General features: G+C 33.6%; 2 protein-coding genes and 1 pseudogene across 9 annotated transcripts in view; 1 reads left to right on the forward strand and 2 right to left on the reverse strand.

The window, feature by feature from the left end:
* Positions 1–27,117, reverse strand: part of LOC143223814 (dynein axonemal heavy chain 6-like) — a 753,870-nt gene that overhangs the window by 216,005 nt on the left and 510,748 nt on the right. The window lies entirely within an intron of this gene.
* Positions 1,163–16,149, reverse strand: LOC143223807 (serine/threonine-protein kinase atr-like). Of its 7 annotated transcripts, none has more exons than XM_076452266.1 (5): positions 16,006–16,149; positions 15,649–15,739; positions 11,467–11,526; positions 8,667–8,732; positions 1,163–4,121 (listed from the first exon to the last, which is right to left on the reverse strand). In XM_076452266.1, the coding sequence occupies exons 1-5, from the start codon at positions 16,062–16,064 to the stop codon at positions 4,026–4,028; spliced, it is 372 nt and encodes a 123-aa protein (XP_076308381.1). In that variant the 5' UTR covers positions 16,065–16,149; the 3' UTR covers positions 1,163–4,025. The 7 variants fall into 7 exon arrangements, with proteins under 7 accessions (XP_076308381.1, XP_076308380.1, XP_076308382.1 ...); XM_076452265.1 differs by having other exon boundaries at positions 11,467–11,529; XM_076452267.1 differs by having other exon boundaries at positions 1,163–4,188; positions 11,467–11,529.
* LOC143224063 (uroporphyrinogen decarboxylase-like) lies at positions 17,614–24,109 on the forward strand (annotated as a pseudogene).

Below are 27,117 nucleotides of genomic sequence, written 5' to 3' on the forward strand. Positions count from 1 at the left end.
AACGCACACACTTATCCCAACGGTGTTTCCACTTGTTGAAACAGTCCTGGTACGCTTCTTTTGTAATGTCCTCCAGCTCCTTCGTTGCATTTGCCTTAATCTCGGGAATCGTCTCAAATCTTCTTCCTTTCAAGGGTCTTTTGAGTTTGGGGAACAAAAAAACATCGCAAGGAGCAAGGTCAGGTGAGTAGGGGAGTGGGGAAGAACAGTGATCGAGTGTTTGGCCAAAAACTCACGAGTTCTGAGGCACAAATTTCGCAGCAACGCGGTGCATCTTCAATTTTCGGTCAAAATCTCGTAACAAGATCCAACTGATATCCCACACTCTTCAGCAAGCTCCCTGACAGTCAGACGTCGATTTGCCCGCACCAGGGTGTTGATTTTGTCGACGTGTGGGTCGTCAATTGACGTGGAAGGACATCCAGGACGCTCACCATCTTCAATGGACTGTCGATCATCATTAAGACGTTCATGCCACTTGAAACATGCCGTACGCTTCATAGCAACATCATCGTAAGCCGTGTTAACCATAGCAAAAGTTTCAGTCGCAGATTTTCCAAGTTTAACACAAAATTTCACAGCAAGTCGTTGCTCCTTCAGGTCATTCATTCTGAAATCCGCCAAACGAAAAAAATCGCACTTAACTTAAAACCGCGTAGCTAATACACAAAAGAAGATATCTGCAATCGGGAAATGGAGTCATAATCAGCTGATCTGTGCGAACCTAGCAACACCAAGCGGATTCCCCTGGAACCAACTGGAGCCGCGCAATTCAAACAATCCGCGTATTTTTTGAACAGACCTCGTACATACAAGATGTTAAAGTCAGTCACGACATAATAAGATTTGGAATGTGAAAGTTTCACCGTCTATTTCCTCGTTACTGAAGGTTGTAGAGCAGTTTACGCGTCAATGACGTCAATCCACGTGAAACAACGATAGATTCAGCACAAGTTTAAACAGTAAAATGTTGTTTTGTTTTTAAAAATTGAATACTTTTATAAATGTTAGTTCACTCATCGATCCGTCAGGTGAAGTCTATGTTGTCCAGGTGTGATAGTAAAGAGCTAGCTTTAAGCACTTTCATTTTGTGCGATTCCACATGACTCAATCATGTGCTCTAGTTCCTATCTATCATTGGTAGACTCAGTCACGTGCTCCAGTTCCTATCTATTTATTGGGTTTGTAAGTGAGTTTAATTATTTACCATTTTCTGTAGAAACTCATCTTTCTCGTAATAATTTAGCCAGAGAATCAATTCAAAGCGTAATTAATCAAAACGCCGCTCAAGTGGTGTAAAATAACAACAGTTTATTAAATTATAACAACAGATAACCAAAACAACTAGCATCCGAGTTTTATTGTGTACAAAACAAGAGTTAGTAAGCCAGTATCTGGTCAGGACTAGGTATATATATATTAATAAATAATACAAAATAAATGTCACTTAGATGAATATCAACAAATATCAAACAAAAGAAGAAAGAACCAGAGAATAACATAATGCTTCAAAAATGAACCATTTCTTGTATCAGTAACAATATTTAGCAATAATTCTTTTTAACTAACTCGTTTAGCCATCTTTATCTACTGATTAGACCACGAGATTGCATCTCATGTGATTAGTTATTACCATAAATCTACATAATCTTTCACAACATTAATATCTGTACGTCAACGCTAGGGGAAACTTGTCTCGGTTTCATAATACATGAGAACTCAAAATTAACGTGCTGTATCTATAAAGTGAGTTAGCACTTTAACATAATTAAAAAATTCATAGTTTAACTAAACAATCGAAAATGTACAAACTTAATGATAACCAAAACGTCACAAAATAAAACTACAATCTGCTATTTCACAGTAATTATACAACATTATCGACGTTTCAAAATGTTATGAGACCAGATTTAATTCTAAAGTAAACAATGTTTCAAGTTGTTGTTTGATCAACAGTTTTTCGACTAGCTTTCAAGTGTAATGACTCAGAAGTTATAGAATTCTTCTAAAGACTGGTAAAGGTAATGTTAGGTTCAATTGTTTTTTTGTTGTTTTTGAATTTCGCACAGAGCTACTCGAGGGCTATCTGCGCTAGCCGTCCCTAATTTAGCAGTGTAAGACTAGAGGGAAGGCAGCTAGTAATCACCACCCACCTCCAACTCTTAGGATACTCTTTTACCAACGAATAGTGGTATTGACCGTAACATTATAACGACCCCACGGCTGAAAGTGCGAGCACGTTTGATGCGACCGGGATTCGAGCCCGCGACCCTCGGACTACGAGTCAAACGCTTTAACACGTTTGGCCATGCCGGGCCGTTAGGTTCAATAAATCACGTTGTTTGAAGAAGTTTATTTACGTTAACATAATATCTGACAAAACAGATATTAAAAATATGTTATACTGTGTTACTCACTAAGTTTTTTTTCTGAAAACTTAAAAACAAAGATGTTCCAGAATTGTATGTTTGATGTTGAAAAAAAAACTAATTTTAGGGACAAAGAAAAAGAACTTTTTTGTTTTATTTTTATATACGCATTACGTATTCTTAGATTTAGTTCGACTGACCTTATGTGTCAGTTAAACCTTTATATCCGCAATGATATGTACCATTCTCCATGTAATTAGACATTAAAACAATTACTTCAAAATATCCACAATCCACAATAATATGTACCTTTCTCAATGTAATTAGACATTAAAACAATTACTTAAAAGATATCCACAATGATATGTACCATTCTCCATGTAATTAGACATTAAAACAATTACTTCAAGATATCCACAGTATGTACCATTCTCCATGTAATTAGTCATTAAAACAATTAGTTCAAAGTTATACACAATGATATGCACCATTCTCCATGTAATTAGACATTAAAATAATTACTTCAAATATATCCACAATGATATGTACCATTCTCCATGTAATTAGACATTAAATCAATTACTTGAAAGATATCCACAATAATATGTACCATTCTCCATGTAATTAGACACTAAAACGATTACTTCAAGATATCCACAATATGTACCATTCTCCATGTAATTAGACATTAAAACAATTACTTCAAAAATATCCACAGTGATATCTACCATTCTCCATGTAATTAGACATTAAAACAATTACTTCAAAGATATCCACAATGATATGTACCATTCTCCATGTAATTAGACATTAAAACAATTACTTCACAATATCCACAATGATATGTACCAGTCTCCATGTAATTAGACATTAAAACAATTACTTCAAAGATATCCACAATGATATGTACCATTTTCCATGTAATTAGACATTAAAACAATTACTTCAAAGATATCCACAATGATATGTACCAATTCTCTATGTAATTAGACACTAAAACGATTACTTCAAAGATATCCGCAGTGATATGTACCATTCTCCATGTAATTAGACATTAAAACAATTACTTCAAGATATCCACAGTATGTACCATTCTCCATGTAATTAGTCATTAAAACAATTACTTCAAAGATATCCACAATGATATGTACCATTCTCCATGTAATTAGACATTAAAACAATTAGTTCAAAGTTATACACAATGATATGCACCATTCTCCATGTAATTAGACATTAAAACAATTACTTCAAAGATATCCACAATGATATGTACCATTCTCCATGTAACCTCAGAACTTTTATATTTTTGCTTCTTCAGTTTATTTTGTCCCCATTACTTTAAGACTTTTGTCAATATGATTGTTAATCCTTTGTTAGTTACTTTCATTTAAACTCTTATTTCTTAATTCTGTAAGCATGAAATGCATCACTTTTCTTATAATGTGATAAAAACAGTTACGTGAGAACATTATATCTACCCTGGTACATACAATTTATCTTGTAAATAGAAATAAAATCAATTGCAATCACTTGAGACCATGGTGGAATCCACACTGGTATTAACTATTCCCTTGTAAGTAGATATAAAAAATTACTGAAGAACATGATAACATGTGTGGTGATTTATACTTTTATATAAATGGAGATTTAATATAATTACCTGAGAACGTGACTGTATCCACGCTGGTATGCACCATTTTCCATGGAGGCTGCTGATAAAGGTCCCATCTGCTGAGTTCTTACAATTTTACACTATGTGAGATAGTCAAGGGTGGAACAAAATTTACCACATCAATCCAACAAGTATTTTGAATATTTCCTAGAGACATGAATAATCTTTAAGTGACATGCCTCTTCACTTCTTCCAAATACATTTACATTACTAACATATAAAAAAAATATATGTTGCACTTGAATGTTGGAAATACATCTTTGTTAATTAAAGCATTTATTTTCTTATGGAGATACAAAAGTTTATTTAGACTATGATTATACTTTAAAACTCAGGAAGGAAACTAAGTTTTTCTCAAGAACTTTGCTATAATGTTGTGTATGATTATAACCAATGGCAAAAATCAAAATTAATTGAAAATTTATGTTACAAGATCTTCTACATAACATCACATTCATGGCATGAACTTATTTTCATATGCTCTCAATGAACAGGTAGATTTAAACAGTTTGAATACATCTTTGGTGTTAAATTAACTTATTTTTTGTGGAGATGGTTTACCACAGGTTTGTTACGTAGCTGTGCATGTATCATACTTTGATTAAATTGTTGTGAATTGGCACTTGTTGTATATTGCTGAATCATGTCAGTAGAACCTTCCAAGATTTTCACACTATCACAAATTATTGCATCATAATATCCCATGAAAACCATTGTGTAAAGCAACTGAGGCCTCTTTCAGACAACAAATATGCATCCAAAATGCACTTTGAGTTGGTCACTTAGATATATCTAGACAGTCTGAGTGGGAGTTTAGCGATAAAGAGTGTATTCTGGTTATTTCTGAAGTGAAATTATCACAGTCTGTATTGTAACAACAAAGTAAAAATTATATAATATGAACAAGTTTGTGTGAGCTTTAAGAAATGGAGACAACAATTTAAAGATTTGGATACAACTGTAATAGCCAACAGTGTAATGAACATTTAAATATATGTTTGACTTGCTTTAATTTACTATTATTTAAAAAAAAGTGAACTCTATGCTGTTTCTTCACTGTTGAAATGCCAACAAGTCAGACACTTACTGTAAAGCATAGGCCTATAAATTCACAGCTGAACCAATAGAATAAATATTGTAGAGGCCACATATACACCATTTTAACTGGCTTTGATAAGTGGATGGTGAAGGGCAAATAACTTAGCCTTAAAGATGGTGATATATGAGAGTTTGTTACACAACAACAAGACATAAAGAGAGAAACAAACAACAAAAAAGAGAAGAAAAAGAAAGGCTGAAAAAAGAAATGAAAAAACTGGAAACTGAGAGAGAGGAGAGACTAAAAAACAAAGAGAATATAACAGTACAACTTGAAGTCACTAAGTTTAACAAGCAAATTGAAGGATCATTAACAACGGGCTGACAAAACTTGATGAATAGAAAGACAACATGAATGATCTAATGAGAAGTGAAGGATTCACCCCTCAAGGTCAAAACTGGGAAAAAAACATTTTGACATTTTGGCTTAGTTTCCTTTTCACAGTAAAAGGACTACAAGTGTATGTAGGTGTAATATCAGAAGATGCCATGGACTAGAATATGTTAAAAATTGCCTTGCTGAAATGCAATGAAATTACATAGGATGGTTTTTGTTAGAATTTAGAAAAGGCAAAGTTGACACTAGAGAAACTATATTTCAGTTTGTGGCATGTCTACAGCAATATTTCACAAGGTGAATTTACATGGCCAAGTGTGAAGATAGTTTTGAAGGACTGGTAATCCTACTAACAGATGAATAATTCATTATCATGTACTCCACTTACATGTCATTTTTTGTACCAGAAAGAGCACCAAATGACATGATAAAGATGATCAAGCTGGCAAAATAGTATGTGGAAGCCCATGGGGAGAACATAACAGGCAAATCCAATCATAGCCATTCAAAGCCACTAAGAGGGATTACAAGCAGGATGCCACCACAGGTGACAAGAAGTCGTCAGACAAATGGGAGATACTACACTTGTTAGAAAATGAGACATATTGTGATATGATTGCAAGTTTGCAACCAACAAGAATCTCAAATCAAGCAGTTAGAGTTACCTACAAAGATGGTGCTAGTAAGATACTAGAGAAGAATGATTGTCACTGTTGCCAGAAATCACATAAAATAATTCATGACTAAACAGTACTTGAATGACAGTCAGTTCAAGTTAACAAACGGATCAATCACAACTTATCAGTAGGTGAACACTATGTTTGGCAACAAGAACATGACAGTGAAATGAAACACTGGGAGCAGAAGTGAGAATTACTCTAGTATCAAATGACCAGATAATGGCAAAAGTACATATATGTGTGCTGACTGATGGGACAGTGAGAAAGTTTCCTATAGTAACAATAAAGGGAAACTCCATACTATGTGGGAGACCTTGAGACAACACATAAGAAAGCACCCATCTATGACATGGTAATCAGCAATATACCTGACAACAGAAATTTGAAGGAACCAGACAGAAAGGAGACTGATGCAGTATCTGCAGTCACCACAAGAATTCAAAAAATAAAAGCAAGCAAAACATCAACCCTCTGCAAATCTCAAAAAGTGACATTGTGTATGTATGTCTATGGGAATTGAAGGAAGCACAGAAGAAAGACCCTTCAATGATGAAACTTTGAAACAATGTCTAAGAGACAATTGAGCACAAAAATGAGGAAAAAAAGGATATACAGAACAGATAATCAAAAGGAAGTGCTGTATCAGATCTATCAAAGCACTTCTACCAGAAGTTAAACAGATCATTGTACCAACAAAGCACTAGACTCAAGTAATGAAGAAGTTGGCCAACAAGTAACTTGTGAAATGACACCAAGGAATAAAGAAGATGGCATACAAAATAAAGGGACTCTACCTAGAATGAATGTAGCCATAGAGCCATGAGATGAAATGTCTCTTATAGGAGTGCTATCCAACACAGTTGCCATGGACTTGATTGGACAACTAACACCTAAGAAGTCCAAGGATTAACATTTCAGTAAGAAGGTTTCTGTTCCTTGAAGACACAACAAACTCATCTGAAGGTTAGTAATTTTCACACACAAAAAAAATGAAAATCTGAGACCACTGGGTGTAGATGACATGTACAAAAGTGTCAACATCAATGAAGAAATTAATGACAAATTGAAGAAAGAAGTAGCAGTGTGCATCTGTCTCCACAGACAGATAAAGCCAGACAGACTGTGACTATGACCAAGAACTCAGTCAAAGTGAAGCCCTACCAAATGTTCTACATAATAAAAGCCTGATTAAGCTGGAAGTTAAAGTAATGTTAGAAGCTGGAATAACTGGGCCTTTAAATTAAGTTTACTATTCACTGGTGGTAATCATGAAGACCATGAATGTCTCACAACCATCTGTACAGATTTCCAGAAAATAAACTTTATGACAGAATTTGGCTCCAAACCTATGGGCAACCCAGATGCTATTGCAGTGAAAATAAATGGGCCCAAGTTCTTCACTAAGGTCAATCTCAGAAAAGTGTATTGGCAAAGTTTAAAGAGAAGACAGCCTTTTTGACACCTGATGAATGGTACCAATTCAAGAAAGATGCCATCTGGATTAATCAATTCAGCAGCAGCATTCAACTTCTTGATGAGAAAAATGTTGCAAAAAAACCACCAACATTGTGTACGATGTAACCATCTGAAGAAACTCAGGGATCTGTTCAGAAAGACACTGAGCAGTGAGATCTGTGACTCAAGAAGTGTTTGGCCACCATACTGACATTTGGAACTTCTTCAACAGTCTGTATGGAAGGAGTTCATCATCCAAATGAATCATCAACCACTTGCAAAGATCCAGAGGTATAAAACTGACTGTGCAATAATCATGAGTTAGGTATTGTACCCCAAGAACTTCTGGTCCCACACTGAATCCAACAAGAGGACTGCAAATGTTGGTGCAGACTGTATGAGTAGACTTTTTGGTTGAACTGGAAACAGTCTTTGTATATAGTACAAAAATAATTGTAAACACGTTTCTTAAAGAGAAGCTTATTGTTATATCCACACAAGTGTTTAAGTTTAATGTAAGTGTTATTAGTTAAGTAGTATAAGAGAGAGTGTTCAATTTAGTTATTTTTAGTAGCAGTAGTTTATAATTACTTTTCTGTGTACGAATCACAGACTGTGATTTATACTTGCTGTACTATCGCATTATTTTATTAGAAACTTCTAAATTTTTCTCATTGTTTTGATTGAATATTATTTTATCACAATAACTCATAATGTGAAGAATGTTTAAGACCTCTGTGAGGTTATAAATGTGTGTCAAAATGTAGTTTGGGTTAGTTTGATTGAACAGATAGATCTAGCCTGTGTGATTGTGAGTTTAGCCATAAAAAGCATATATTGGTGATTTCTAACTTGAAATTATCACAAACTATATTGTAACAACATAGAAGACAAGAATTAATTTGTTTTGTAAATTGGATTCTAAAGTAACTGGACCAAGCTATGTGGATTTTGATGAAAAGAAGACAAGTATTTAATGCTCTAGATACAACTGTGCTAGCAAATAATGAAAAAACATTTGTTTATACATTTTAATTGTTTTAATACATTATTACCTGAAACAAGAGAACTGTATGCTGTTTGTTTGTTATTGAAATTTGTTGCCAAGTCCCAGACACCAACTACAAAGAATCCAGCCTATATATATATTTATATATACATTAAACTAAAACACCCTGACAACAAACAAGGTAAACAGATACAAATCTCTATGTCATCTGTTCCAAATAAATAGCTAAATTTAAAATAAAAGCCACACCTATGATAAACAAATGCACATACTTATTTTAATCTGTTTCAAATAAATAGCTAAATTTAAACTAAGAACTATTACTATGATACAGATACACATACTTATTTTCATCCCTTTCAAATAAATGACTAGATTTCAACTATATACAACAACTACAATAAGTAGATGTACATAGTTCTTTAAAGGGAGCCATTTTCTTTTCCCATGATGTAGATTTAGTTTGAATATTCATACAGTGTAGATAATATATATACATACATACAATAACAATTACAAAATATGATACTTTTGTTGATATTATATTTTCTTGGCTAATAAGTAATAGCAAAAAAAGACGATTTGTTTTTAAAATTACAAAATAGTTTTCCATTACAGTTTATGGAATCAATGAAATGGACAATCTTAGCTCAACTTTTACTATGTAAGAGAACTCATAATTTTTCAAACTGTGTGACTTAAAAAGGACATGAACTCAAGTGTTCTTGTTTTAATATATATTATTTATTATTTGAATGTTTACTCACACAATAATATTCCAAACATAACTCATAAACAACTTGATAAATCTTATATATGAGTTCTGATCAAAAAGATTTCTTCTGTTACAGGTGCCAGTACAGAGGCAGTAAGCTTTACTGAGGTGTGTACAAAGTACAAATAGTGATCTACATCACGGATAAACCACTTATCCAGACCTTATACCCGTGTTCAAAGACAGAAGCATCTCTTGCTTCTGTTGAAATATAAATGGACAGAAAATAAAAGCAACATGTTTGCATCAAATTTTTTATGAAAAATGGTACAGTAGGAACAGAAATCATTGAAATGTTAAGAACTGCTTTTAATTATGATTGCTTAAGTAAAACTGTTGTTTATCAGTGGATAAAACACTTCCAAGATGTCCATAAATCAGTCAAAGATGACGACCATTCTGGGCAATCACCGACATCATCCACTGATGAAATGGTTGCTAAGATGAAAGAAAATAGTCAAAGTCATCAAAGATTAACTATTCATGAAATTGCTGACAAACTGAACATTTCCTTTGCATTATGTCATGTGATTTTAGCTGAAAAACTCTGCATTTATCTAGTGTCTGCAAAATTTTTTCCAAGGCTGTTGATGGATGACCAAAAGTTTCACCATCAACAAGTGTGTGAGGATCTGAAAAGAAGGCTAGAAATTGATCCAAATTTCATCAACATCATTATTACTGGTGATTGAGTCATGGGTACACAGTTATGACCCTGAAACGAAATTTCAGTCACCCCAGTGGAAATCTCCATCATCACCACTTCCAAAAAAACATGACAGTCTTGATCAAATGTAAAGACAATGTTGATCGTGTTTTTTGATGTTCAGGGTATTGTTCATCATGAATGTGTGCCTAATGGCCAGACAGTTAACCAAGCATTTTATAAAAAGGTCCTAATTTGCTTGAGGGAAGAAATTAGAAGAAACTGCTGCGAGCTGTGGAAAATGATTATTGGTTTCTCTGTCATGACAATGCACCTTCACATAGTGCTGTATCTGTTCAAGAACGTTTGGCAGAAAGAAACATTCCTGTGATACCACACTCCCTGTAATCTCCCAATCTTGCCACATGTGATTTTGTTCTGTTCCCAAAAATCAAAATTAAGTTGAAAGGAAGGTGATTTGATGACATTCCAACCATCCACAATTGTGTGAAAGCAGAACTTAGTCACACAAAAGTTGAAGGCTTTCGAAAATGGCAGGAACATCAGGACAAGTGTGTATTAGCTGGAGGGGATTACTTTGAACAGGATATAATATAATACTGATGTATGTACATTGTTCTGTGCAATAAAAGTGAAGTCTTAGAACTTTTTGACCATACATCATATATTGCAAATAGTGGTCTCTGTTCAATCATTTGCCTGTCTCCAGTTTGAAAAGTTGCACAAAGAAACAAAACTCAACATTTACTTTTGAAATTACAGAAGAACAGACATGGATAATGTTGATGCCAAATTTTATTTCACAAACAGGATATTCTACATCAAATGTTAGAAAGTAATCATACTGTCATTCAAATTTCAAAATGTAACATAACTTAAAGAATAAAAATGTACATTTACCATATGTTATTGCTGAGCACCACTTAGGATGACTAAAATGCTCAACAATTACTTTTGCAGTGTGTGGTACAAATATGTCAGAGGCTTGACACTGAGTGAAACCAAGAGTGCAACACAATAAACATTTTCTTAAAGTCTACAATATAATTTAAATTGAAAGATCCAATGGGTCATTTAGGTTGGGGCTAGAAGGGGCTCAAGCCCTAGGGCTTATGGTCTTAATGGAGGCCCATTGTAGGACCCTCAAAGATTATTAGCCACTAAGCACATATAACCTTTAATCCACCACTGGAAAGATCAACATAAACGTTCCTATTATTTGAGATAAGTATGTTTGTTTGTTGTAAATAAGCTAACTTTAAAATTTGCTTTCTCAATTAGTAATTTTTACAATTACTAATTAAGAAACAAGGGCACTTGGCAAAAAAGTGTCATCCATAAGTTACTACATATTAAACTTGTTATATAAATGACTATATATTAGTTATTAAAAGTTTCTCATACCTTTTCTTCAACAGAAAGAGGAATTTTTCCAACTGCAACTTCCCAGTTATCAGAAGAAGTCTGCTACAAATTTGATAAGTAAAAAATGGAGTTACAAAACTTTACTAAGGTACAGGTAACATGGAACAATTAGTAGGCAAAAATATACACATTCTTAGAATGAACTTCATTTATTACCTTTTAACTGAAACTATATTGACTATTAAAATACACATAGCTGCACCAATTATTAATCTTTTGTATTTTCTCCCTTGTTTATAATGCCTTAAAGTGTTCTGCAGAATCAAGCAATTTTCACTTTTTCAAAGTTAAATGTAAAATAATAAAAAATAAACTTTTCTAGACAGTTCATCATTGAACCACTGTCCTTTTTAGTTGGGAAATTACAGCTCCACAATGATTTACAGATACCAATCAAGAAAGAGACTACCTAAATGGCACCTAAAGATACAGTTATGGATGGACCTATGTTAAAGAGTCACCATTAAGATAACTGATCACCAACTTGTTTCATAGTTCCTCATGTTAAATAAACATCTGGTACCACTGGAATCTGTGGTAATTAACCTGAACAGAAAATAGAGAGAGAAGACAAAGAGGGAATCAGAAAAATTTTGTCAGCAGTTATTTAAAATGTAAGCAGTGATCTGTCATCGCACTCACAAATGGTCCCTATATTAAACAGAGAGACGACTGGGTACTTACTGTCTTGCAAAACAACAGATTCTCCTTGTGAAACTTAAAAGTCTTATACAAGAAGTTCGAGAACAGAGATGGAAGCCACACAACAAGCTGTTTTCTAGATTATGGAAAACAATGAACTGCAAATAGAAAGTTCCATGACATAATATCTGATAACAATTTCCAGGCAGTACTGTATAAAGTTAAAATTTTCCAACACTATAAATGTACTTGCAATAAAACTTAGATCCTCTCACATAACAATTTTTTTTCAGGTCATACTGCCCTCCACATGCACAATTTGTTACTCTCCACTAGCCTTGAGACTCACACCTCAATTCACATTTCCACATGCTATTGATGAACTGTAGTATAAAAATGAGCATGAGACAACTTTCCACCAATAGGGGTGTGATGTACTCTCCTAGCACAGCTGGCATAATCTATAATAATTATTCAATTGTCACTTTAAATTACTCAATTAAAGATGTACTGGAAGTAAACAAGAAGGGTGGGAAGTGTGACAGAGGTAAGTACCTATACGAAATACATTTTCAACATTGGAAAACCTTAACATTCAATACAATATCTTACCTACCCTCACATTAGAGCTTAAATCCCACACTAAAACAGTGGAGAAACCAAAACAAAAGCAACTTAGGTGAATTCCCTTCAGAAAGTGCCTGAAGAAAACAATTGGAGCACAATACCCTATACTACAAAGCATAGGAACACACATGCAGGGTATAGTCTTCACCTGTAGTGAAGATACGTGTCACCAAGAAAACAAGTCCAGTATGGAAAATGGATATGCTTGATGGTGTAGTAGCTAGGTGCAATAGAAAGTACATGGTAGGTTAACTTTAGTCCAAAACCAGGTAGTATTGAATACATGTCTTCTAGTCTACAGAAGGAAAAGGGTCCCAAAAATCTTTACTTCAATGGCAGGAAGCAGAAAGGAAAAGCAACATTTTTTCTGGCAACTTAGATACGGCAAATGTTTGAAGACCCAGTACACAACTAAGAAAAGGCTACCTGAAAACTTAACACCTGGGAAATGGTAAAAAAAAAAAGGGAATGCAAACATGTGGGTCAACTCCAGTCATAAACCATGTAGTGTCAGGAATTTTTTGTCTGATCCATGGTAGGTGTAGGGTCCCTATCATTCATACATGGGAGGCCATATGCTGACTGGTTATATGTGACTCAAACACAAGACTGCATGAGAACTGATATTCAAGTGATAGTAAAATGTGGGAAAAAGTTAGCCAGGAGTAAAATGCACGAGGCAGACTTGTTTAACAGAAAACCATACAATATTGGGAATTTTTCATCCATTGCTCAGTAGTAAAAGGATACACACTATATGCACTAGCAGAGCACCACCACCCTACTCTCTACTGATTGAAAGTTGTCATGCACTTGACGAAGCCTTCATGGTCCACCACTCCAGCAGTTAGAAACTGGTAAGTTCCAAGAACTTCCATACTGCACTGAAAGGGAGATATACCATGTAGAATACAGAGAAATGAAACACTTTACAATATTTTAGTAAAACTACACAGGCAGATGAAAACATATCAGAACAAAATAGGGTGGGGTTAAAGGACTTAAGTAACAAGGGCATTATGCTCTAACAAATGGTAGCAACAAATCAACCAAATATGAAAGGATAATGCTGAAGAAGATAAACACACAACTGTAGAAAAGATAAGTAAAAGAGCATGCACCAAAACACCATTGTAAGATTGGAGATTTCTACAGAAATAAGGTGAATGAAACAAACTTGAGGAAACTAAATTGTACAAAAGAATAAAAAAGGTTTAGGTAGTTTCAAGTCAGCATTGGTACATGATTAGGATGCAGGTAATAATAAAAAAACTGACAAAATTCCTTCAATCTCAAACAAGAAACATAAGTGGAGATATGTCATGTACAAAAGAAAGGCAGAGGCTTCATGAACTTGTCCACCACTTGCTGTACAAAAGCTGTCACATCTGCCAACAGACAAACCCAATGCTTATAAACTGCCCAGTCATGAAATGATGATTGTATACTTCAGAATGGAGGAAGTCAGCTGTGCTAGAAAAGTGTGTTACTCTCTTACTGTTGGAGAGTTGTTGCATACTTATTTGCATGGAAACATGAATCTGGACAGAAGTCTCAAGGCTAGTGACAAGCAAAATTTATACGAAGAGAGTGTAGCGCAACTCTAGGAAAGCAATTATGTTAGTATAGGAAAGGTATCATATCAGTAATTCAGTATTTTCCCATATGGATGACAGAAATAAAGAAACTGTATAGTAAGACCATCCTCTGTCACTGTGTGCCATACCACATAGGGGTAAAAGTAAATGAGACAGTTAACAAGCTCTGCCATATCCACTCAATTCTAATGAAAGAATATGGCTCCACGTGCATTAATATGGCAAAAGTGACAACCATAGAAAGTACTCCTCACAACATTCAGAAGAAAGGAAACTGTATGATACAGCAGTAAAACTAAAATACGAGCTTGTCAACAGGACAGTAAATAAACAGAAGTCGATTGGTAAAGTAAGTAAAGGATTCCTCCTCTACTTGCTGCCAGACAGCCAGCTCTACAAGAAGGGTCATTAAACCTCCTGGTATTATTAGCAAGTGCTATTCTAAACAAATTTCTAATAAAAAATAAAACAAGATTCACTGTTATTTATATTACAGTACTACATCTCTAGTGAAAAGACTTTCAGTGAAACCACGAATTTCCAGTGAAGTGGCAGTAATGAGTTTTTCAATGTGTTGTATAAAACATTATTAATTGAAACTTTAATCAATAAAAGTTTGAATATAAAAATGACAAACTTTAATCATACTACTTGTAAAACAATGTTTTATTCATTTCTGTAAATTGTACAAATTATAGTTTATTATATATGATGCAATTTTATTATACATGTTGCAGACACAATAGTTTCTTAATTTTTTTTTTCATAGTAAGAGATAAATAAACACTCACTGTTTTAACAAATCAAACTGATATGTCTCTTGGGACAGTTTCTTTAGATAAATGAGGACTTACGATGCTCTTCTGTATCAGAAGAACAATTAAACTAGTACAGAAGTATGAATAACGAAGACATTTATGTGCAGAAGTATGAATAACGAAGACATTTATGTGCAGAAGTATGAATAACGAAGACATTTATGTGCAGAAGTATGAATAAAGAAGACATTTATGTGCAGAAGTATAAATAAAGAAGACATTTATGTGCAAAAGTATGAATAAAGAAGACATTTATGTGCAGAAGTATGAATAAAGAAGACATTTATGTGCAGAAGTATGAATAAAGAAGACATTTATGTGCAGAAGTATAAATAAAGAAGACATTTATGCACAGAAGTATAAATAAAGAAGACATTTATGCTCAAACAGTTGTGCCAATGAATGTAGCTAACAAATCATCCTAGCCACTACATTAATTTAAAATTTGAAAATACTTTTGATCTGATCGTACTTACCGGTTTTAGGAACTCAGAAAGGCCGTCCCAGTCTGCTAACTTCCATGCTGATTCTACACGAAATGGATTTATCTCATTTGACCATTCTGGTCTATAAAAATAATGCAACAAAGAAAATTTATCTAAACTTTCACATTTTTCACCAGAAAATGTCGAAGTTTATATAGAGTTAGTGCTAGTACAAAGCATTATGAATATAAGAAAATAATTATAATTAACAAATGAATCTTATTTCCTGTCAGGTGTATAGCTAGACAAATTATAAAAAGAAGAAATACCCATGTTTAAGAAAGCAACTCTATTTCCTGTTGGATGAAAATAACTTAAAAAGTGTGCATAAAACAAACAAACACAAACCTCTCATTTAGAAGACCAGTAGCATAGGTAAGTGCTGTGCTTGACTGATCTAAACCCATCAAGCATCGAAGAAGACCCTGATGGTGACTAATTGTGTCTGATTTAACTTTTACAGCTCTTTCATAACAGAAAATGCATCTTGTAGTTGACCTATCAAACATAATAACAGAATTTAAAATTCAGCAATTTGATCTTGATGAAACTTTGTAGAATTGATAGCTACTGCCTGTTGTGGAGACACAAGTGTAGAGGACAACGTTTCGAAAGTCTTCTGCTTTTTGTCTTTAAGACTAAAGGCGGAAAACTTTTGAAATGTCATCCTCTACACTTGTGTCTTCACAACAAGCAGTAGCCGTCCATTCCACAAAGTTTCATCATGAATATTCTGCCTAAACAATCTATCAAACAATTTGATCTTATATTTAAGTACTTCAAGCAATAAAACAACAAATTTATTTTTAACAATAGTAAGAGTTCTAAAGGTTACACCTAATGAATCATTTAAAATTTAGATATAATGATGACAGGTTTTGTTTATATATATCCACAAGACCAAGGAGAAAAACTTTCTATTTAAATAATTGTTAATTAGAATGTTCCAGAAGTTATCTGAAATACATGTGAAATGATATCTTCACTTGTCTTTGGTGACTTCATGTATTCTTGTTTTATCACAAGGTTAAAATAGCAATGTGGGATTAACAAAATTAACAAAAGCCAAATAGCTTAAGATAAGAGCACCCATGTATATATACACATATATGAATTTATGAACTAAAACAAACAAAGAGACCACTATATAAGAATTACCAAATATATCAACATGTAATTTTTTACTTTAAATACATCTTACTATTAAAACAGAACAAATACATTCATTTCATAAATTATCAGTAGTAATATTAAAGCAATGTAAAGTAAAAATGGGGTATAGTCTGAAAATAAAATAATAATTTTAAAACACTAAAAAACAATGAAATTTGGTTTGAATGTCCAACTGGACTTTCAAAATGAGTTGTAGTTTCAAAGCATTACAAAAGATTCAAGTAAATTTGATCTAAGTGTGAAACTGTAACTCTGGTGCCAAAACAATGGTACAAGGCTTCAATTTTTAATGTCAAAACGACAATTATGACTTGTCTGAAGCTTCAAGCTTTATTGTCAAAACAATAAAGCTGGTTGAAAGATCTAACTTTTGATGCATAACACTCTGATAAATTTTGTTTTAAATTAAATTTGAAACACTACACAGTATAAGAAAATTATATATGTAAAAACTGTTGGTATAGGTAGAGAAAGCATTATGTAGAAGAGCGAACAATGTTTCGACCTTCTTCAGTCATCGTTGTACATAGAGCTTTCTCTACTCATACCAGCCGTTTTTACATGTATATTTTTCTCTACAAGTGGGTTTTGTCGTCATCACAGAGTAAAATAAAATTGTTTACAACAAAATAAAATAACAAAGAAATTCAGCCTAAATATGAAATTGTGGCTTCAAAACTAATACAATACTTGATTTCAGAATAATATAGAAGAAACATTCCCACACTAGCAGTACCATTACAGCAGAAAGAAATGTTTGGTTAGTAAAGAAAATATGAATTCATGTGCCTGCAAAACTTTGTTGATGAGTACTTAGCTCATAAACAGCAGCAAGAGAAGTATTTCAAAGACACTGAAATTATTCAAGATGCCAGTTTTCCAGACCTTTTGTTGGATGTGAGCAAGAATATACATTTCATATTTAAGACACAAAAAATTGGTTGTTACAGCCCAATTACATAATGAATAACTAAACACATTAAAAATATAAAGTGCACAAAGAACCTCTCTTTAGTGCATACAATGAAGGATGGAATAACAGGGGTATGTATAAACAGTTATTAATAAAGATACACACTTAAACACGATGTTTTCTGATTTCACGTACAGAAGTACCATTTGATAATCACAATGATCCCCTTGTCGGAGTCTCATTAGATTGACTGTGGATTTTCTTTGGCAGAAGAGAACCTGTCAAGTTAGTGAATTAAAATTAGGTCACTATATCATAATCAGGAGCAAGTAAATCAGAAAAACCAAAATATAAAAGATGTTAAGAGAACAAAGCCTTAGCAAATGTTTCCCTGATGCTAGAGATTCTACACCAGCCTTAGAATGTTGGCTTTCTATTATTTACACATAATGTGGTATTAAACATCACAGATAACTACTGGCAATTTCTGAAACAAGAGGATGTGATATGTGGGCATGTCACATTGGGTCTGATTTACAAATTTACAATTTCTGGGATGTGTAACCAAATGAGATCGAAGACTATAAAAGTTATGCTTTGTGTGAGTGATTACAACATTATAAGAAATTATGTTAACTTTCATAGCTCTTGATGCAATGGAAAATGAGTTAGAGAAGAGGGTATTACCTACTGAGCAAATGTCAATTCTCACACTATGATGCTTGTTCTGAAAAAGATAAACTGATCGCCAAAAGTATTACTTACTTAGCATGACACAAGATCTTAGTGTCTCACAATCAAAATTTAATTAATTTGTTATAACAATTAGAATAGCATAAACATCTCAGCTAATAATGCATATTATAACAGTATACAAGTTTTAAGTTCTTAATTCTAAAGGCAATATTTAAAAAAACAGGATTTGTCTAAAGAGACTTCATAAGCTGTAGCTAAAATTAGCATGTAAGCATATTTCTTTGATGGAATTAAAACATTTCCATCATCTTTAAGTCCATCACCTATACCCCTCTTTAGATTTCTTGTACCTACATCGCCAAAGCTCCCAATGTTCTGTAAGGTAACAACAGAAATAAACTGTAAAACATTGCTTCACTGCTTTAGCAAAAATCAGTTTGTTTATTTTTAGAGCCAGTTTTCATGTGTAACTACCACAACTAAGCATTGCATAAAAGTACTGCAACTTGAATGGCTTCAACAATAATGTTAATTAATTATTTCTTTCTATTGGCATTATCAAGATCTGAAATCAACTGTACCCCATTTTGCTTTTATACTTTACTAGAGTTTTGAATGCTGACAAAGTATGTCCATCCACAGCAAACAGGTAAGCTGTTTAAGAAGTTTTCAATATGCCTCTTTAGCTTGTACACCCAGAGTTAAGTTATCTGAGGATGAAGAGAGATGCTGGAAGCAAAAAGATCATCATCAGTAATACCAGTGTTGTCATGAAGACTTATCGTTTGATAACTCTGATCTTTATTCACCTACTATGTTAGGCCAGTTTTTAAAAAAATGCATGTTTAACATCCCTGCCTTCATCTTTTTAAGCAGCCTTTATTTCGTGTTTTTACCTTTGTTTTTTGTTTTTTTCATTCAAAGAAACAAATACTTCTGAATAAAAATGGTAAACAAAGTTGATTTGTTTTACCTTTTTTTTTATTGTAAATTCTGTCTCATTCCACTGGAGAAATTGAACAGATTATTTCTTTAAATATAAATCCTTTCAAAACAAGCAACAATGATGAAAATAAAAATATGCCAACTTTCTTTGAAAGAAGGTATTTAAATGCAAGTAACTCTGGTATATGAATAACTTTTCTACTGATTTCTGTATTGTACAGCTCATATTTTATAATGAGCTTAAATTTCAATGCATAAGGAAGATGATTAATTATTGCAGTTTACCCTTCATTTATTAAAATGTTCGTTCAGAACATATTGTTTCATTACTTGTTTCCCTAGTTCTACATTCAGATAACTATAGAGATTTGTGGTTCTCTGTTTTGTACAGTTGTTTCCATAATCTTGTGTAAACTATTATTCTTCTCTCTTCTGACATTTTTTCTAAAGCTGTTTTCATTTTGAAGCTTGACAGTTCTCTCCTCAGAAACAACTGATTGGTTCACTAGTTTTCTGATTCATTGTGATTTATTTAACAATTGATTATGGACCCTACTAAGAACAATGCTACTTTAGATTTATTATACCTTCTAATAAGTGAGTGATTGATCCAGTAGAGGTTGGAGAACATCTGGATGCAAGTGGTTGTTGCTCTATTAGGTTCAACATTTTGTAACATATGAAGATAAGAAATAATAATATTTTGGTTACAAATGAAAAAAACAAATTTTGAAGAGATGATGCAAGAATTGTGTGCTTTGAATTGGGCAGTTGAGTTGAAGATAGTGGTTAGTTGAATGTTCAAGATAGGCATGTTTCCTATAGACAAAACAAGTGGCTACCAGAAAAAACACACACCATTATAAATATAAAAAACTTAAATTCACTTGAGTCTTGGAGAAACTTGGAGGTTTATAGAAGGTCAGTGTAGTTGGTTGGATGAGAGATTATGGAAAGGTATGAAACAATGTTGACTGAAAACATTAAAGTAAATTGTGAGAATTTATTCAAATATATTAAGGGCTAGCAAAACATTAGTATTGAAGTATGGCCTTTGAAAGGTGTTATAACTGCAATAGTTTTATTGTCTTAAAATGTTCTACAGTGATATGTGTACACTTGATGTCCATCTTTACAGAGTTGTCACAAAATGTTGTACGTGCTCTTACATAAGTGAACCATTTAATTAAAATTGGGTCACATTTTTTTATGCTTAAAATGTTGATAACCGCTGACTATAGATTTCTCTAAATCAAACACAACATGAGATCTTATTCAAGAACCCATTATAAACACACCACTTGTATACAAGTTAACAGACAACATGATGTGTCATTAGTGGATAATATTTGTGTGAACACTTGATATTGTTCTTTTCAATACTTGTTTGATTATATGGCAACAAAAGGTTGTGTAAAATGACCCAGACATATATCTGTTTGGTAAATTTATTGTAAGTTTGATCAAAGTAAGACTTTAACTTTTGTTTCCGAGTTGTAAAAAGTCTTCATATGATAGCAAAACATGAATTTTGTTTATTGTCCCTGGATAGTAGAATTATGTAAAACCTGTTATTAAAACCAATGCAACTATTATGAAGCTAAGGTTCACAGCCAGTGTTATTGGATAGCTATCTTATTAAATTCTACTTCTTCAATTTTACTAATCAAATTTAAACAATATTCCTCAACCTGAACAGTTGCTAGATAGAAGCTAGATAGAACAACATAACATTAATTCTGAGCTATTTAAGATAAAAAACCTTTGAATAAGTAAAAAGCTTGTCTCGATGTTACCTACTCCAGGGCTTTGAAAGTAAGTTGAGGATTGGATATGTGAACCATTCATAACTTTGTTCTTGTTGTCAGCTAATGTTACTTTTCTTTATAATAGGAAGTGATAAAACTGCTTTACTAATTATAGACCCATTAGTCTTACATCAGTTGTGGGAAAGTTTTGGAAGTCTATTGAAAGAATTTTTGTAAAGTCACTTGAAGTTTAGACTTTTAAGAATAGTCAAGATGGTTTCACTTGGGCAAAATCTTACCTTACTGAGATTTGACATTATTTGAAGAGGGTACAACATGTAGGGAAGGTATAGATATGAATGCGGTGTATCTTGATTTATAGAAAGCATTTAATTAGGTAGTGCATAAAACTTTGTTAAACAAGTAATATCTGTAGCTGTGTAGAATATGTTGGCTTATTGGGTAGAACATTGGAAGAAAGCAGAGTTATTATTACTTTTCATACTAACAGCACATGCATACTAACTTTTGTTACCCTCAGAGTAACAGTAAGTGCACACTGTAACTGATTGCTACCCAGTGTTATAAATAAATAGTTTGGTGGCCTATGGAGAGTCACATTTCCCAAACCATGAGAGAAACCAAATGACTTGTCTCTATAAAACGAGACTCCAAATATGAAGAAAGAACTTGGTTATGTTTTTGATGCTATTACCTTAACCTGTTGTAGGTGTTTGAATCTAATGCTGACTTCCTTGGTCCACAACTCTTTGAGATATTTCCTCTTCTATATATTAATAGTATAAGAGAGTGTAAAATCCAGACTACATTGTGTCTGTTGACTACCTCGTTAGTCAGGTTGAAGCTGGTGTCCAGATGCTGTAGGTGTTTGAATCTATTGCTGACTTTCTTGGTCCACAACTCTTTGAGATATTTGCTCTTCTATATATTAATAGTATAAGAGAGTGTAAAATTCAGACTACATTGTGTCTGTTGACTACCTCGTTAGTCAGGTTGAAGCTGGTGCCCAGATGTTGTAGGTGTTTGAATCTAATGCTGACTTTCTTGGTCCACAACTCTGAGAAATTTGCTCTTCTATATATTAATAGTATAAGAGAGTGTAAAATCCAGACTACATTGTGTCTGTTGACTACCTCGTTAGTCAGGTTGAAGCTGGTGCCCAGACGTTGTAGGTGTTTGAATCTAATGCTGACTTTCTTAGTCCACAACTCTGAGAAATTTGCTCTTCTATATATTAATAGCATGAGAGAAAGTGTAAAGTCCAGACTACATTGTGAAGGACTTGATCAAGTTCCTATAACTATATGAAACCAATAGAAATAGTCAGTTTAAAGCTGAAATTTTTGTAAGTTAAACTTTATTCACAGTTGTAATGTACTTATTACCTGTTCTGTAGTAGTATCTTTACACATTACAGATCTGTGGACTCAGCAGATAGCCCTTTGTGGCTTTGCTATATGAAACACACACATTATGGCCATTTCCTTCAATGCTATACATTCATTACAAGTATTTATTGTTTTGTTTTTCTTCACATATAATCATGAAATTTTAAACATTGCATGATATTTTTGAAAAGATGGCCCAGAACTTCTCTTCCCTCCTGAATGATACCATATTGCGGGCAGCTCGTGGTCAGAGGACGGAGTTCACTCCAGTTTGGGTAATGAGACAAGCAGGACGGTACTTGCCAGAATTTCGTGAAATAAGAAAATATTTCAGTTTTTTTTTAACTTTGCATGACTCCTGAACTTGCTTGCCAGGTCACATTACAACCAATAAATCGTTTTAACCAAGATGCAGCCGTAATATTCTCTGAGATTTTAGTCATACCACAAGCACTAGGCATGGCAGTCGATATGCTTCCTGGTGTAGGCCCACATTTCCCCAAACCATGAGAGAAACCAGATGACTTGTCTCTATTACAAGAAACTCCAAATATGAAGAAAGAACTTGGTTATGTTTTTGATGCTATTACCTTAACCAGGCATTGGCTTGAGGGTAGAGTTCCCCTTCTGGGATTTTGTGGAGCTCCTTGGACACTTATGGGATACATGATTGAAGGTGGGGTAACAAAAACCATGTCTAAAGCCAAACGTAGGCTGTATGAGTGGCAAGTGTGGACTGTGATACAACTATGAATTACGAAAACTTTATTTGATGACTGGTGAAAAAGCTAATTTTGTCCAACAGCTGAACATTACTGCAAAGAAAACAAACAACTTGGACTTTAAAGCTTTGTTTTTATTAGGTAATGCACCAAGCCGTCTAACGGGACATTGTGACTTTTACTAAAATCTCAAAATTCACTTTTTTCCATTCAATAGAACATGTCCACTGCAACCAACGGATCAAGGTGTCATAGCGACGTTTAAAGCTTATTATTTTAAGCGAACATTTTCTCAAGCAAGAAAGGCTACAACTAGAGAAGCTGCACTATCTATGACTGAATTGTGGAAACATTACAACATCAGAAGTGCTGTCGAAAACATCAACGAAGCATGGTTCCAAGTTAGCAAGAGTGACACGAGAGCGACGTGGAAGCACGTTTTGCCTGATGGCGCAAGTCATTCCTTCGGCTTTGAGTCCGAAATTAGAGATATTTCCGAAGACGTCATCAAAATTGGACACACTATTTATTTCGAGTCTTTGGTCGTGGCTAATGTTCGAGAGTGCCTTTACACATTCTCAAACTCTCGACAATGATACGCTCTCTAATATAGACCAAGATCGGGCATATCAGGAAGAAGAAGAAAGTCCAGATGGTAACGAAGGTGCTAGTGAAGAGCAGGAAGAATAATTTATCTTACTGGAACTTGAAACAATGTTTCGGGCAGTGGAAACTGCTATATACTTAATTATGAATCATGATTCAGACCTGGAGTGCGGTTATAAAATGTCATTCGATGTTACCGAGAATTGAAATAAAGAAAAAGAAAATGGTGCAACCAAGAAGAGATAGATTTTCTTTAATCAGTAACATTTTAAATTTTTATTTTTTTCAAAATAAAATATTCTTTTAATTTTCAAAATGACAAAAATTCAAAAGTTTACAAATTAATATCGCTTTTATTTTACCTCATAACTATTTCTGTTTTCTAACTAATCAGGCTTAATTATTTCTACTATGAAAAATCCCTTATGATACCCACGTATCGTTATTTTTCCTATTGAAACTATTCCCCGTTCAATGCTGATTCAATCAATGCGGTTGTGTTTCCCACGCATTAACCGCCCTGTACAAGGTTAGTTTACCGTTAGAAGCGTATAAATGCAGAGACGAATTGACATCAATAACCTCGTTTCATTCCTCGGCTAGTAGCTGAAGTGTTTAGACGTGAGAAGTTATCGCTGCCATGTTGTCTTCATCGATCAGTTCAATCCTAGCGTCTCAGTTGACCCCAGAAAACCAAAATTCTTCAGCGAGGCGGCATGTTACTGCAGCTTTCAACACTCCAGGACCATGCATATGTATGTAAACCATGCAAAGTAGATATTAACGTTCAATGCTCTCCTGCCTAAAGTTCACGTTGCCTGTATTCGATATTTATTCAGACATTTTATACCAACACAGATTATATTACCTCGAATAAATATGTAACGAGCAGGGGCGTAGATCCTGGAGGGATGGGGGATACACCCCCTTCATTTTTGCTGGAAATATGGTAGATACAATAATCCCCCCTACACTTTAGTCTGTTGAATTGTTTTATTGCATCACAGGCCTACAAATTGTGTGTTTGTTCTTGTGATTCTCGTGTTCTTACCAATCGAATTGCCTAATTAGGCCTAGATGTAGGCTTTTTTCAGTAGCCGAAATGTACATCATTAATATAGGCGTGCTTCTAAGCTTTTCGATCTAAGCGATAGTTCGTATCAGATAGAAGGCTTAACTATACATGCAAGTATCGTGGCAACAAGATTAGTCTCTGTTTGCATGTTTACAGCTTTCAGGTTCACGTAATCAGGGATTACCAATTTGGAAATTGCACAGTCCACATAAGTGGTTGCAAAAATCTTCCTCCCTCCCCCATTGGGTGTAAAAAATCTACGCCCTTGGTAACGAGGTCACAAAAATTATCTTTAGGCTAATAGCTCAAGTCTTGAAACGATATCCCAGAACAATTCTCATTCTACTGTCCTTCAATAATAATAACCGTTATATCAGACTTAATCAAAACCTTGAGAAAGAGTTCAGTTAATGTCAAGGAAATATTTGAAAAGTCGACACACACGGTTCACTACTTTTCATCAAGTTTCATATTAAATCTCACGTGACATAAAAGTACGTGCTAGGTTACCTCAAAAACTATAAAGTTATTTCACAACAAAAACATACTTTATAAAAGTACTAATCAGTCATATTTGTTTACGTACTTTAATGTGAATGTCACAATACTGCATACAGCAAGGAAAAGAAATCTCTTAGCACCTCAGTTTGTTTTCCCTTAGCCCGTTTAAACTTAACACTTATGTTTTTTTTATGTGCTTTCCTTGACATGGTAACATACGTACTCACGCTTATAATTAATCACTGTTTCATCAGGCCTTTTTTTTTTAACTATGTTCTTTATTTATTTGTACTACCATTAGGAAGTAGATTTATGTTGAAATTCAAAACAATATTTGTGACCTAGGTTTACAACTTTGTAGAATGAATGGTAAACAGAAATGAAAAAGGAAAAAAAATAAACTATTTTGTTATAATTAAATGAACTTTACTTGGCCTTATTTTCCCAAATAAGTTTTACAAAATATTTTCGATGAAAAACACATCAAAACATTTGTGTGAAACGTAAAATTATTTTGGTACTTGGTAAGATTATTTGGGAATGAAGCTTATAAGATTGCACTTAAATTGAAAACTCTTATGACATTCTTCATAAATATTCATTAGTATGTGTGTGTTCTTATAGCAAAGCTACATTGGGCTATCTGCTGAGCCCACCGAAGGGAATCGAACCTCTGATTTTATCGTTGTAAATCCGTAGACTTACCGCTAAACTAGCGGGGGGGGTATTCACTTGTAATATCCAGAAGATGTATCAAAGAAACAATAAAAATATATAAAATTAAAAAATCCAAGTTGTGATGATTGAACAGATATCTTTTTGCCGTTGGGTAAAGTTGAGAAGAATGAATAGCTAACAGACGTACGCAGGCTCTATCATCAGTGGAAACACCCAATAATTAATGCATGGAATGAAGCAAACTTTATAAAAGGATCACATCAGGAACAGAAATTTCTGAATATGGGGTTAAAAGTGATAAAAATCTGAGCACTTTCGAAAGATGGACTCGTTTTTTCAGGATCCACCTTTCGAAAGCACTCAGGTTATAAGACTTTTTTGAACACGTGTTTTTCTGACATTTATAAACATGTCATGAAGTATTTACATGAGGTATGAAACACACGTCAGCAAACATTAGAAATGGTCTAACTGCTCACAACCATTAAGAATACAACTATATATTAATTGATTACACAAAAAAAGTAAGTACATGAATGTGCCAAAGGATATCGCTGGAGACATTGATGCTATATTCGTTTTATGAAACAAATTGAAACTGATCTATATATTGATTATATTGCTATGCTCGGTAACAAATCACTCACCCCTCCTAAGAGTAAATTTGACACTGTTTATTATCTATGTTTATGAAGTTATACGCTTCGTCGTCTCAAGGGATTGGTTAGTTGTAGGTTCATACCATAAAGACAAAAGGATAACGTTGAAACCACAATGTTTTGGAATGTTGGAAATAGAAATAGTATTTGAGTGTTATAGATAAAAATACAACAGAAAAGATGTTCCTTTATTTGAAACAACAGTCAGACTACGGAAGATCTGAAGACACTGATACCATAGGGTAGCGGATTTAAGGTTGGTGGCCCAGGAAATGATAATTTTTGTGGGCCTTACATCCCATGTAATTTTACATATAATAAATTTATCAATGAGC

The sequence above is a fragment of the Tachypleus tridentatus genome, chromosome 8, assembly GCF_004210375.1.
Source record: "Tachypleus tridentatus isolate NWPU-2018 chromosome 8, ASM421037v1, whole genome shotgun sequence".
NCBI classification, from domain to species: Eukaryota; Metazoa; Arthropoda; class Merostomata; order Xiphosura; family Limulidae; genus Tachypleus; species Tachypleus tridentatus.

Coding starts and splice junctions, on each gene's coding strand:
- LOC143223807 (XM_076452265.1), bottom strand. CDS start 16,064: ATGGGTTTAGATCAGTCAAGCACAGCACTTACCTATGCTACTGGTCTT. Junction 8,733..11,466: donor CTCTTTCTGTTGAAGAAAAG/GTATGAGAAACT, acceptor GATTCTTTGTAG/TTGGTGTCTGGGACTTGGCA. Junction 4,122..8,666: donor ATACAGTTCTCTTGTTTCAG/GTAATAATGTAT, acceptor TATCTCACATAG/TGTAAAATTGTAAGAACTCA.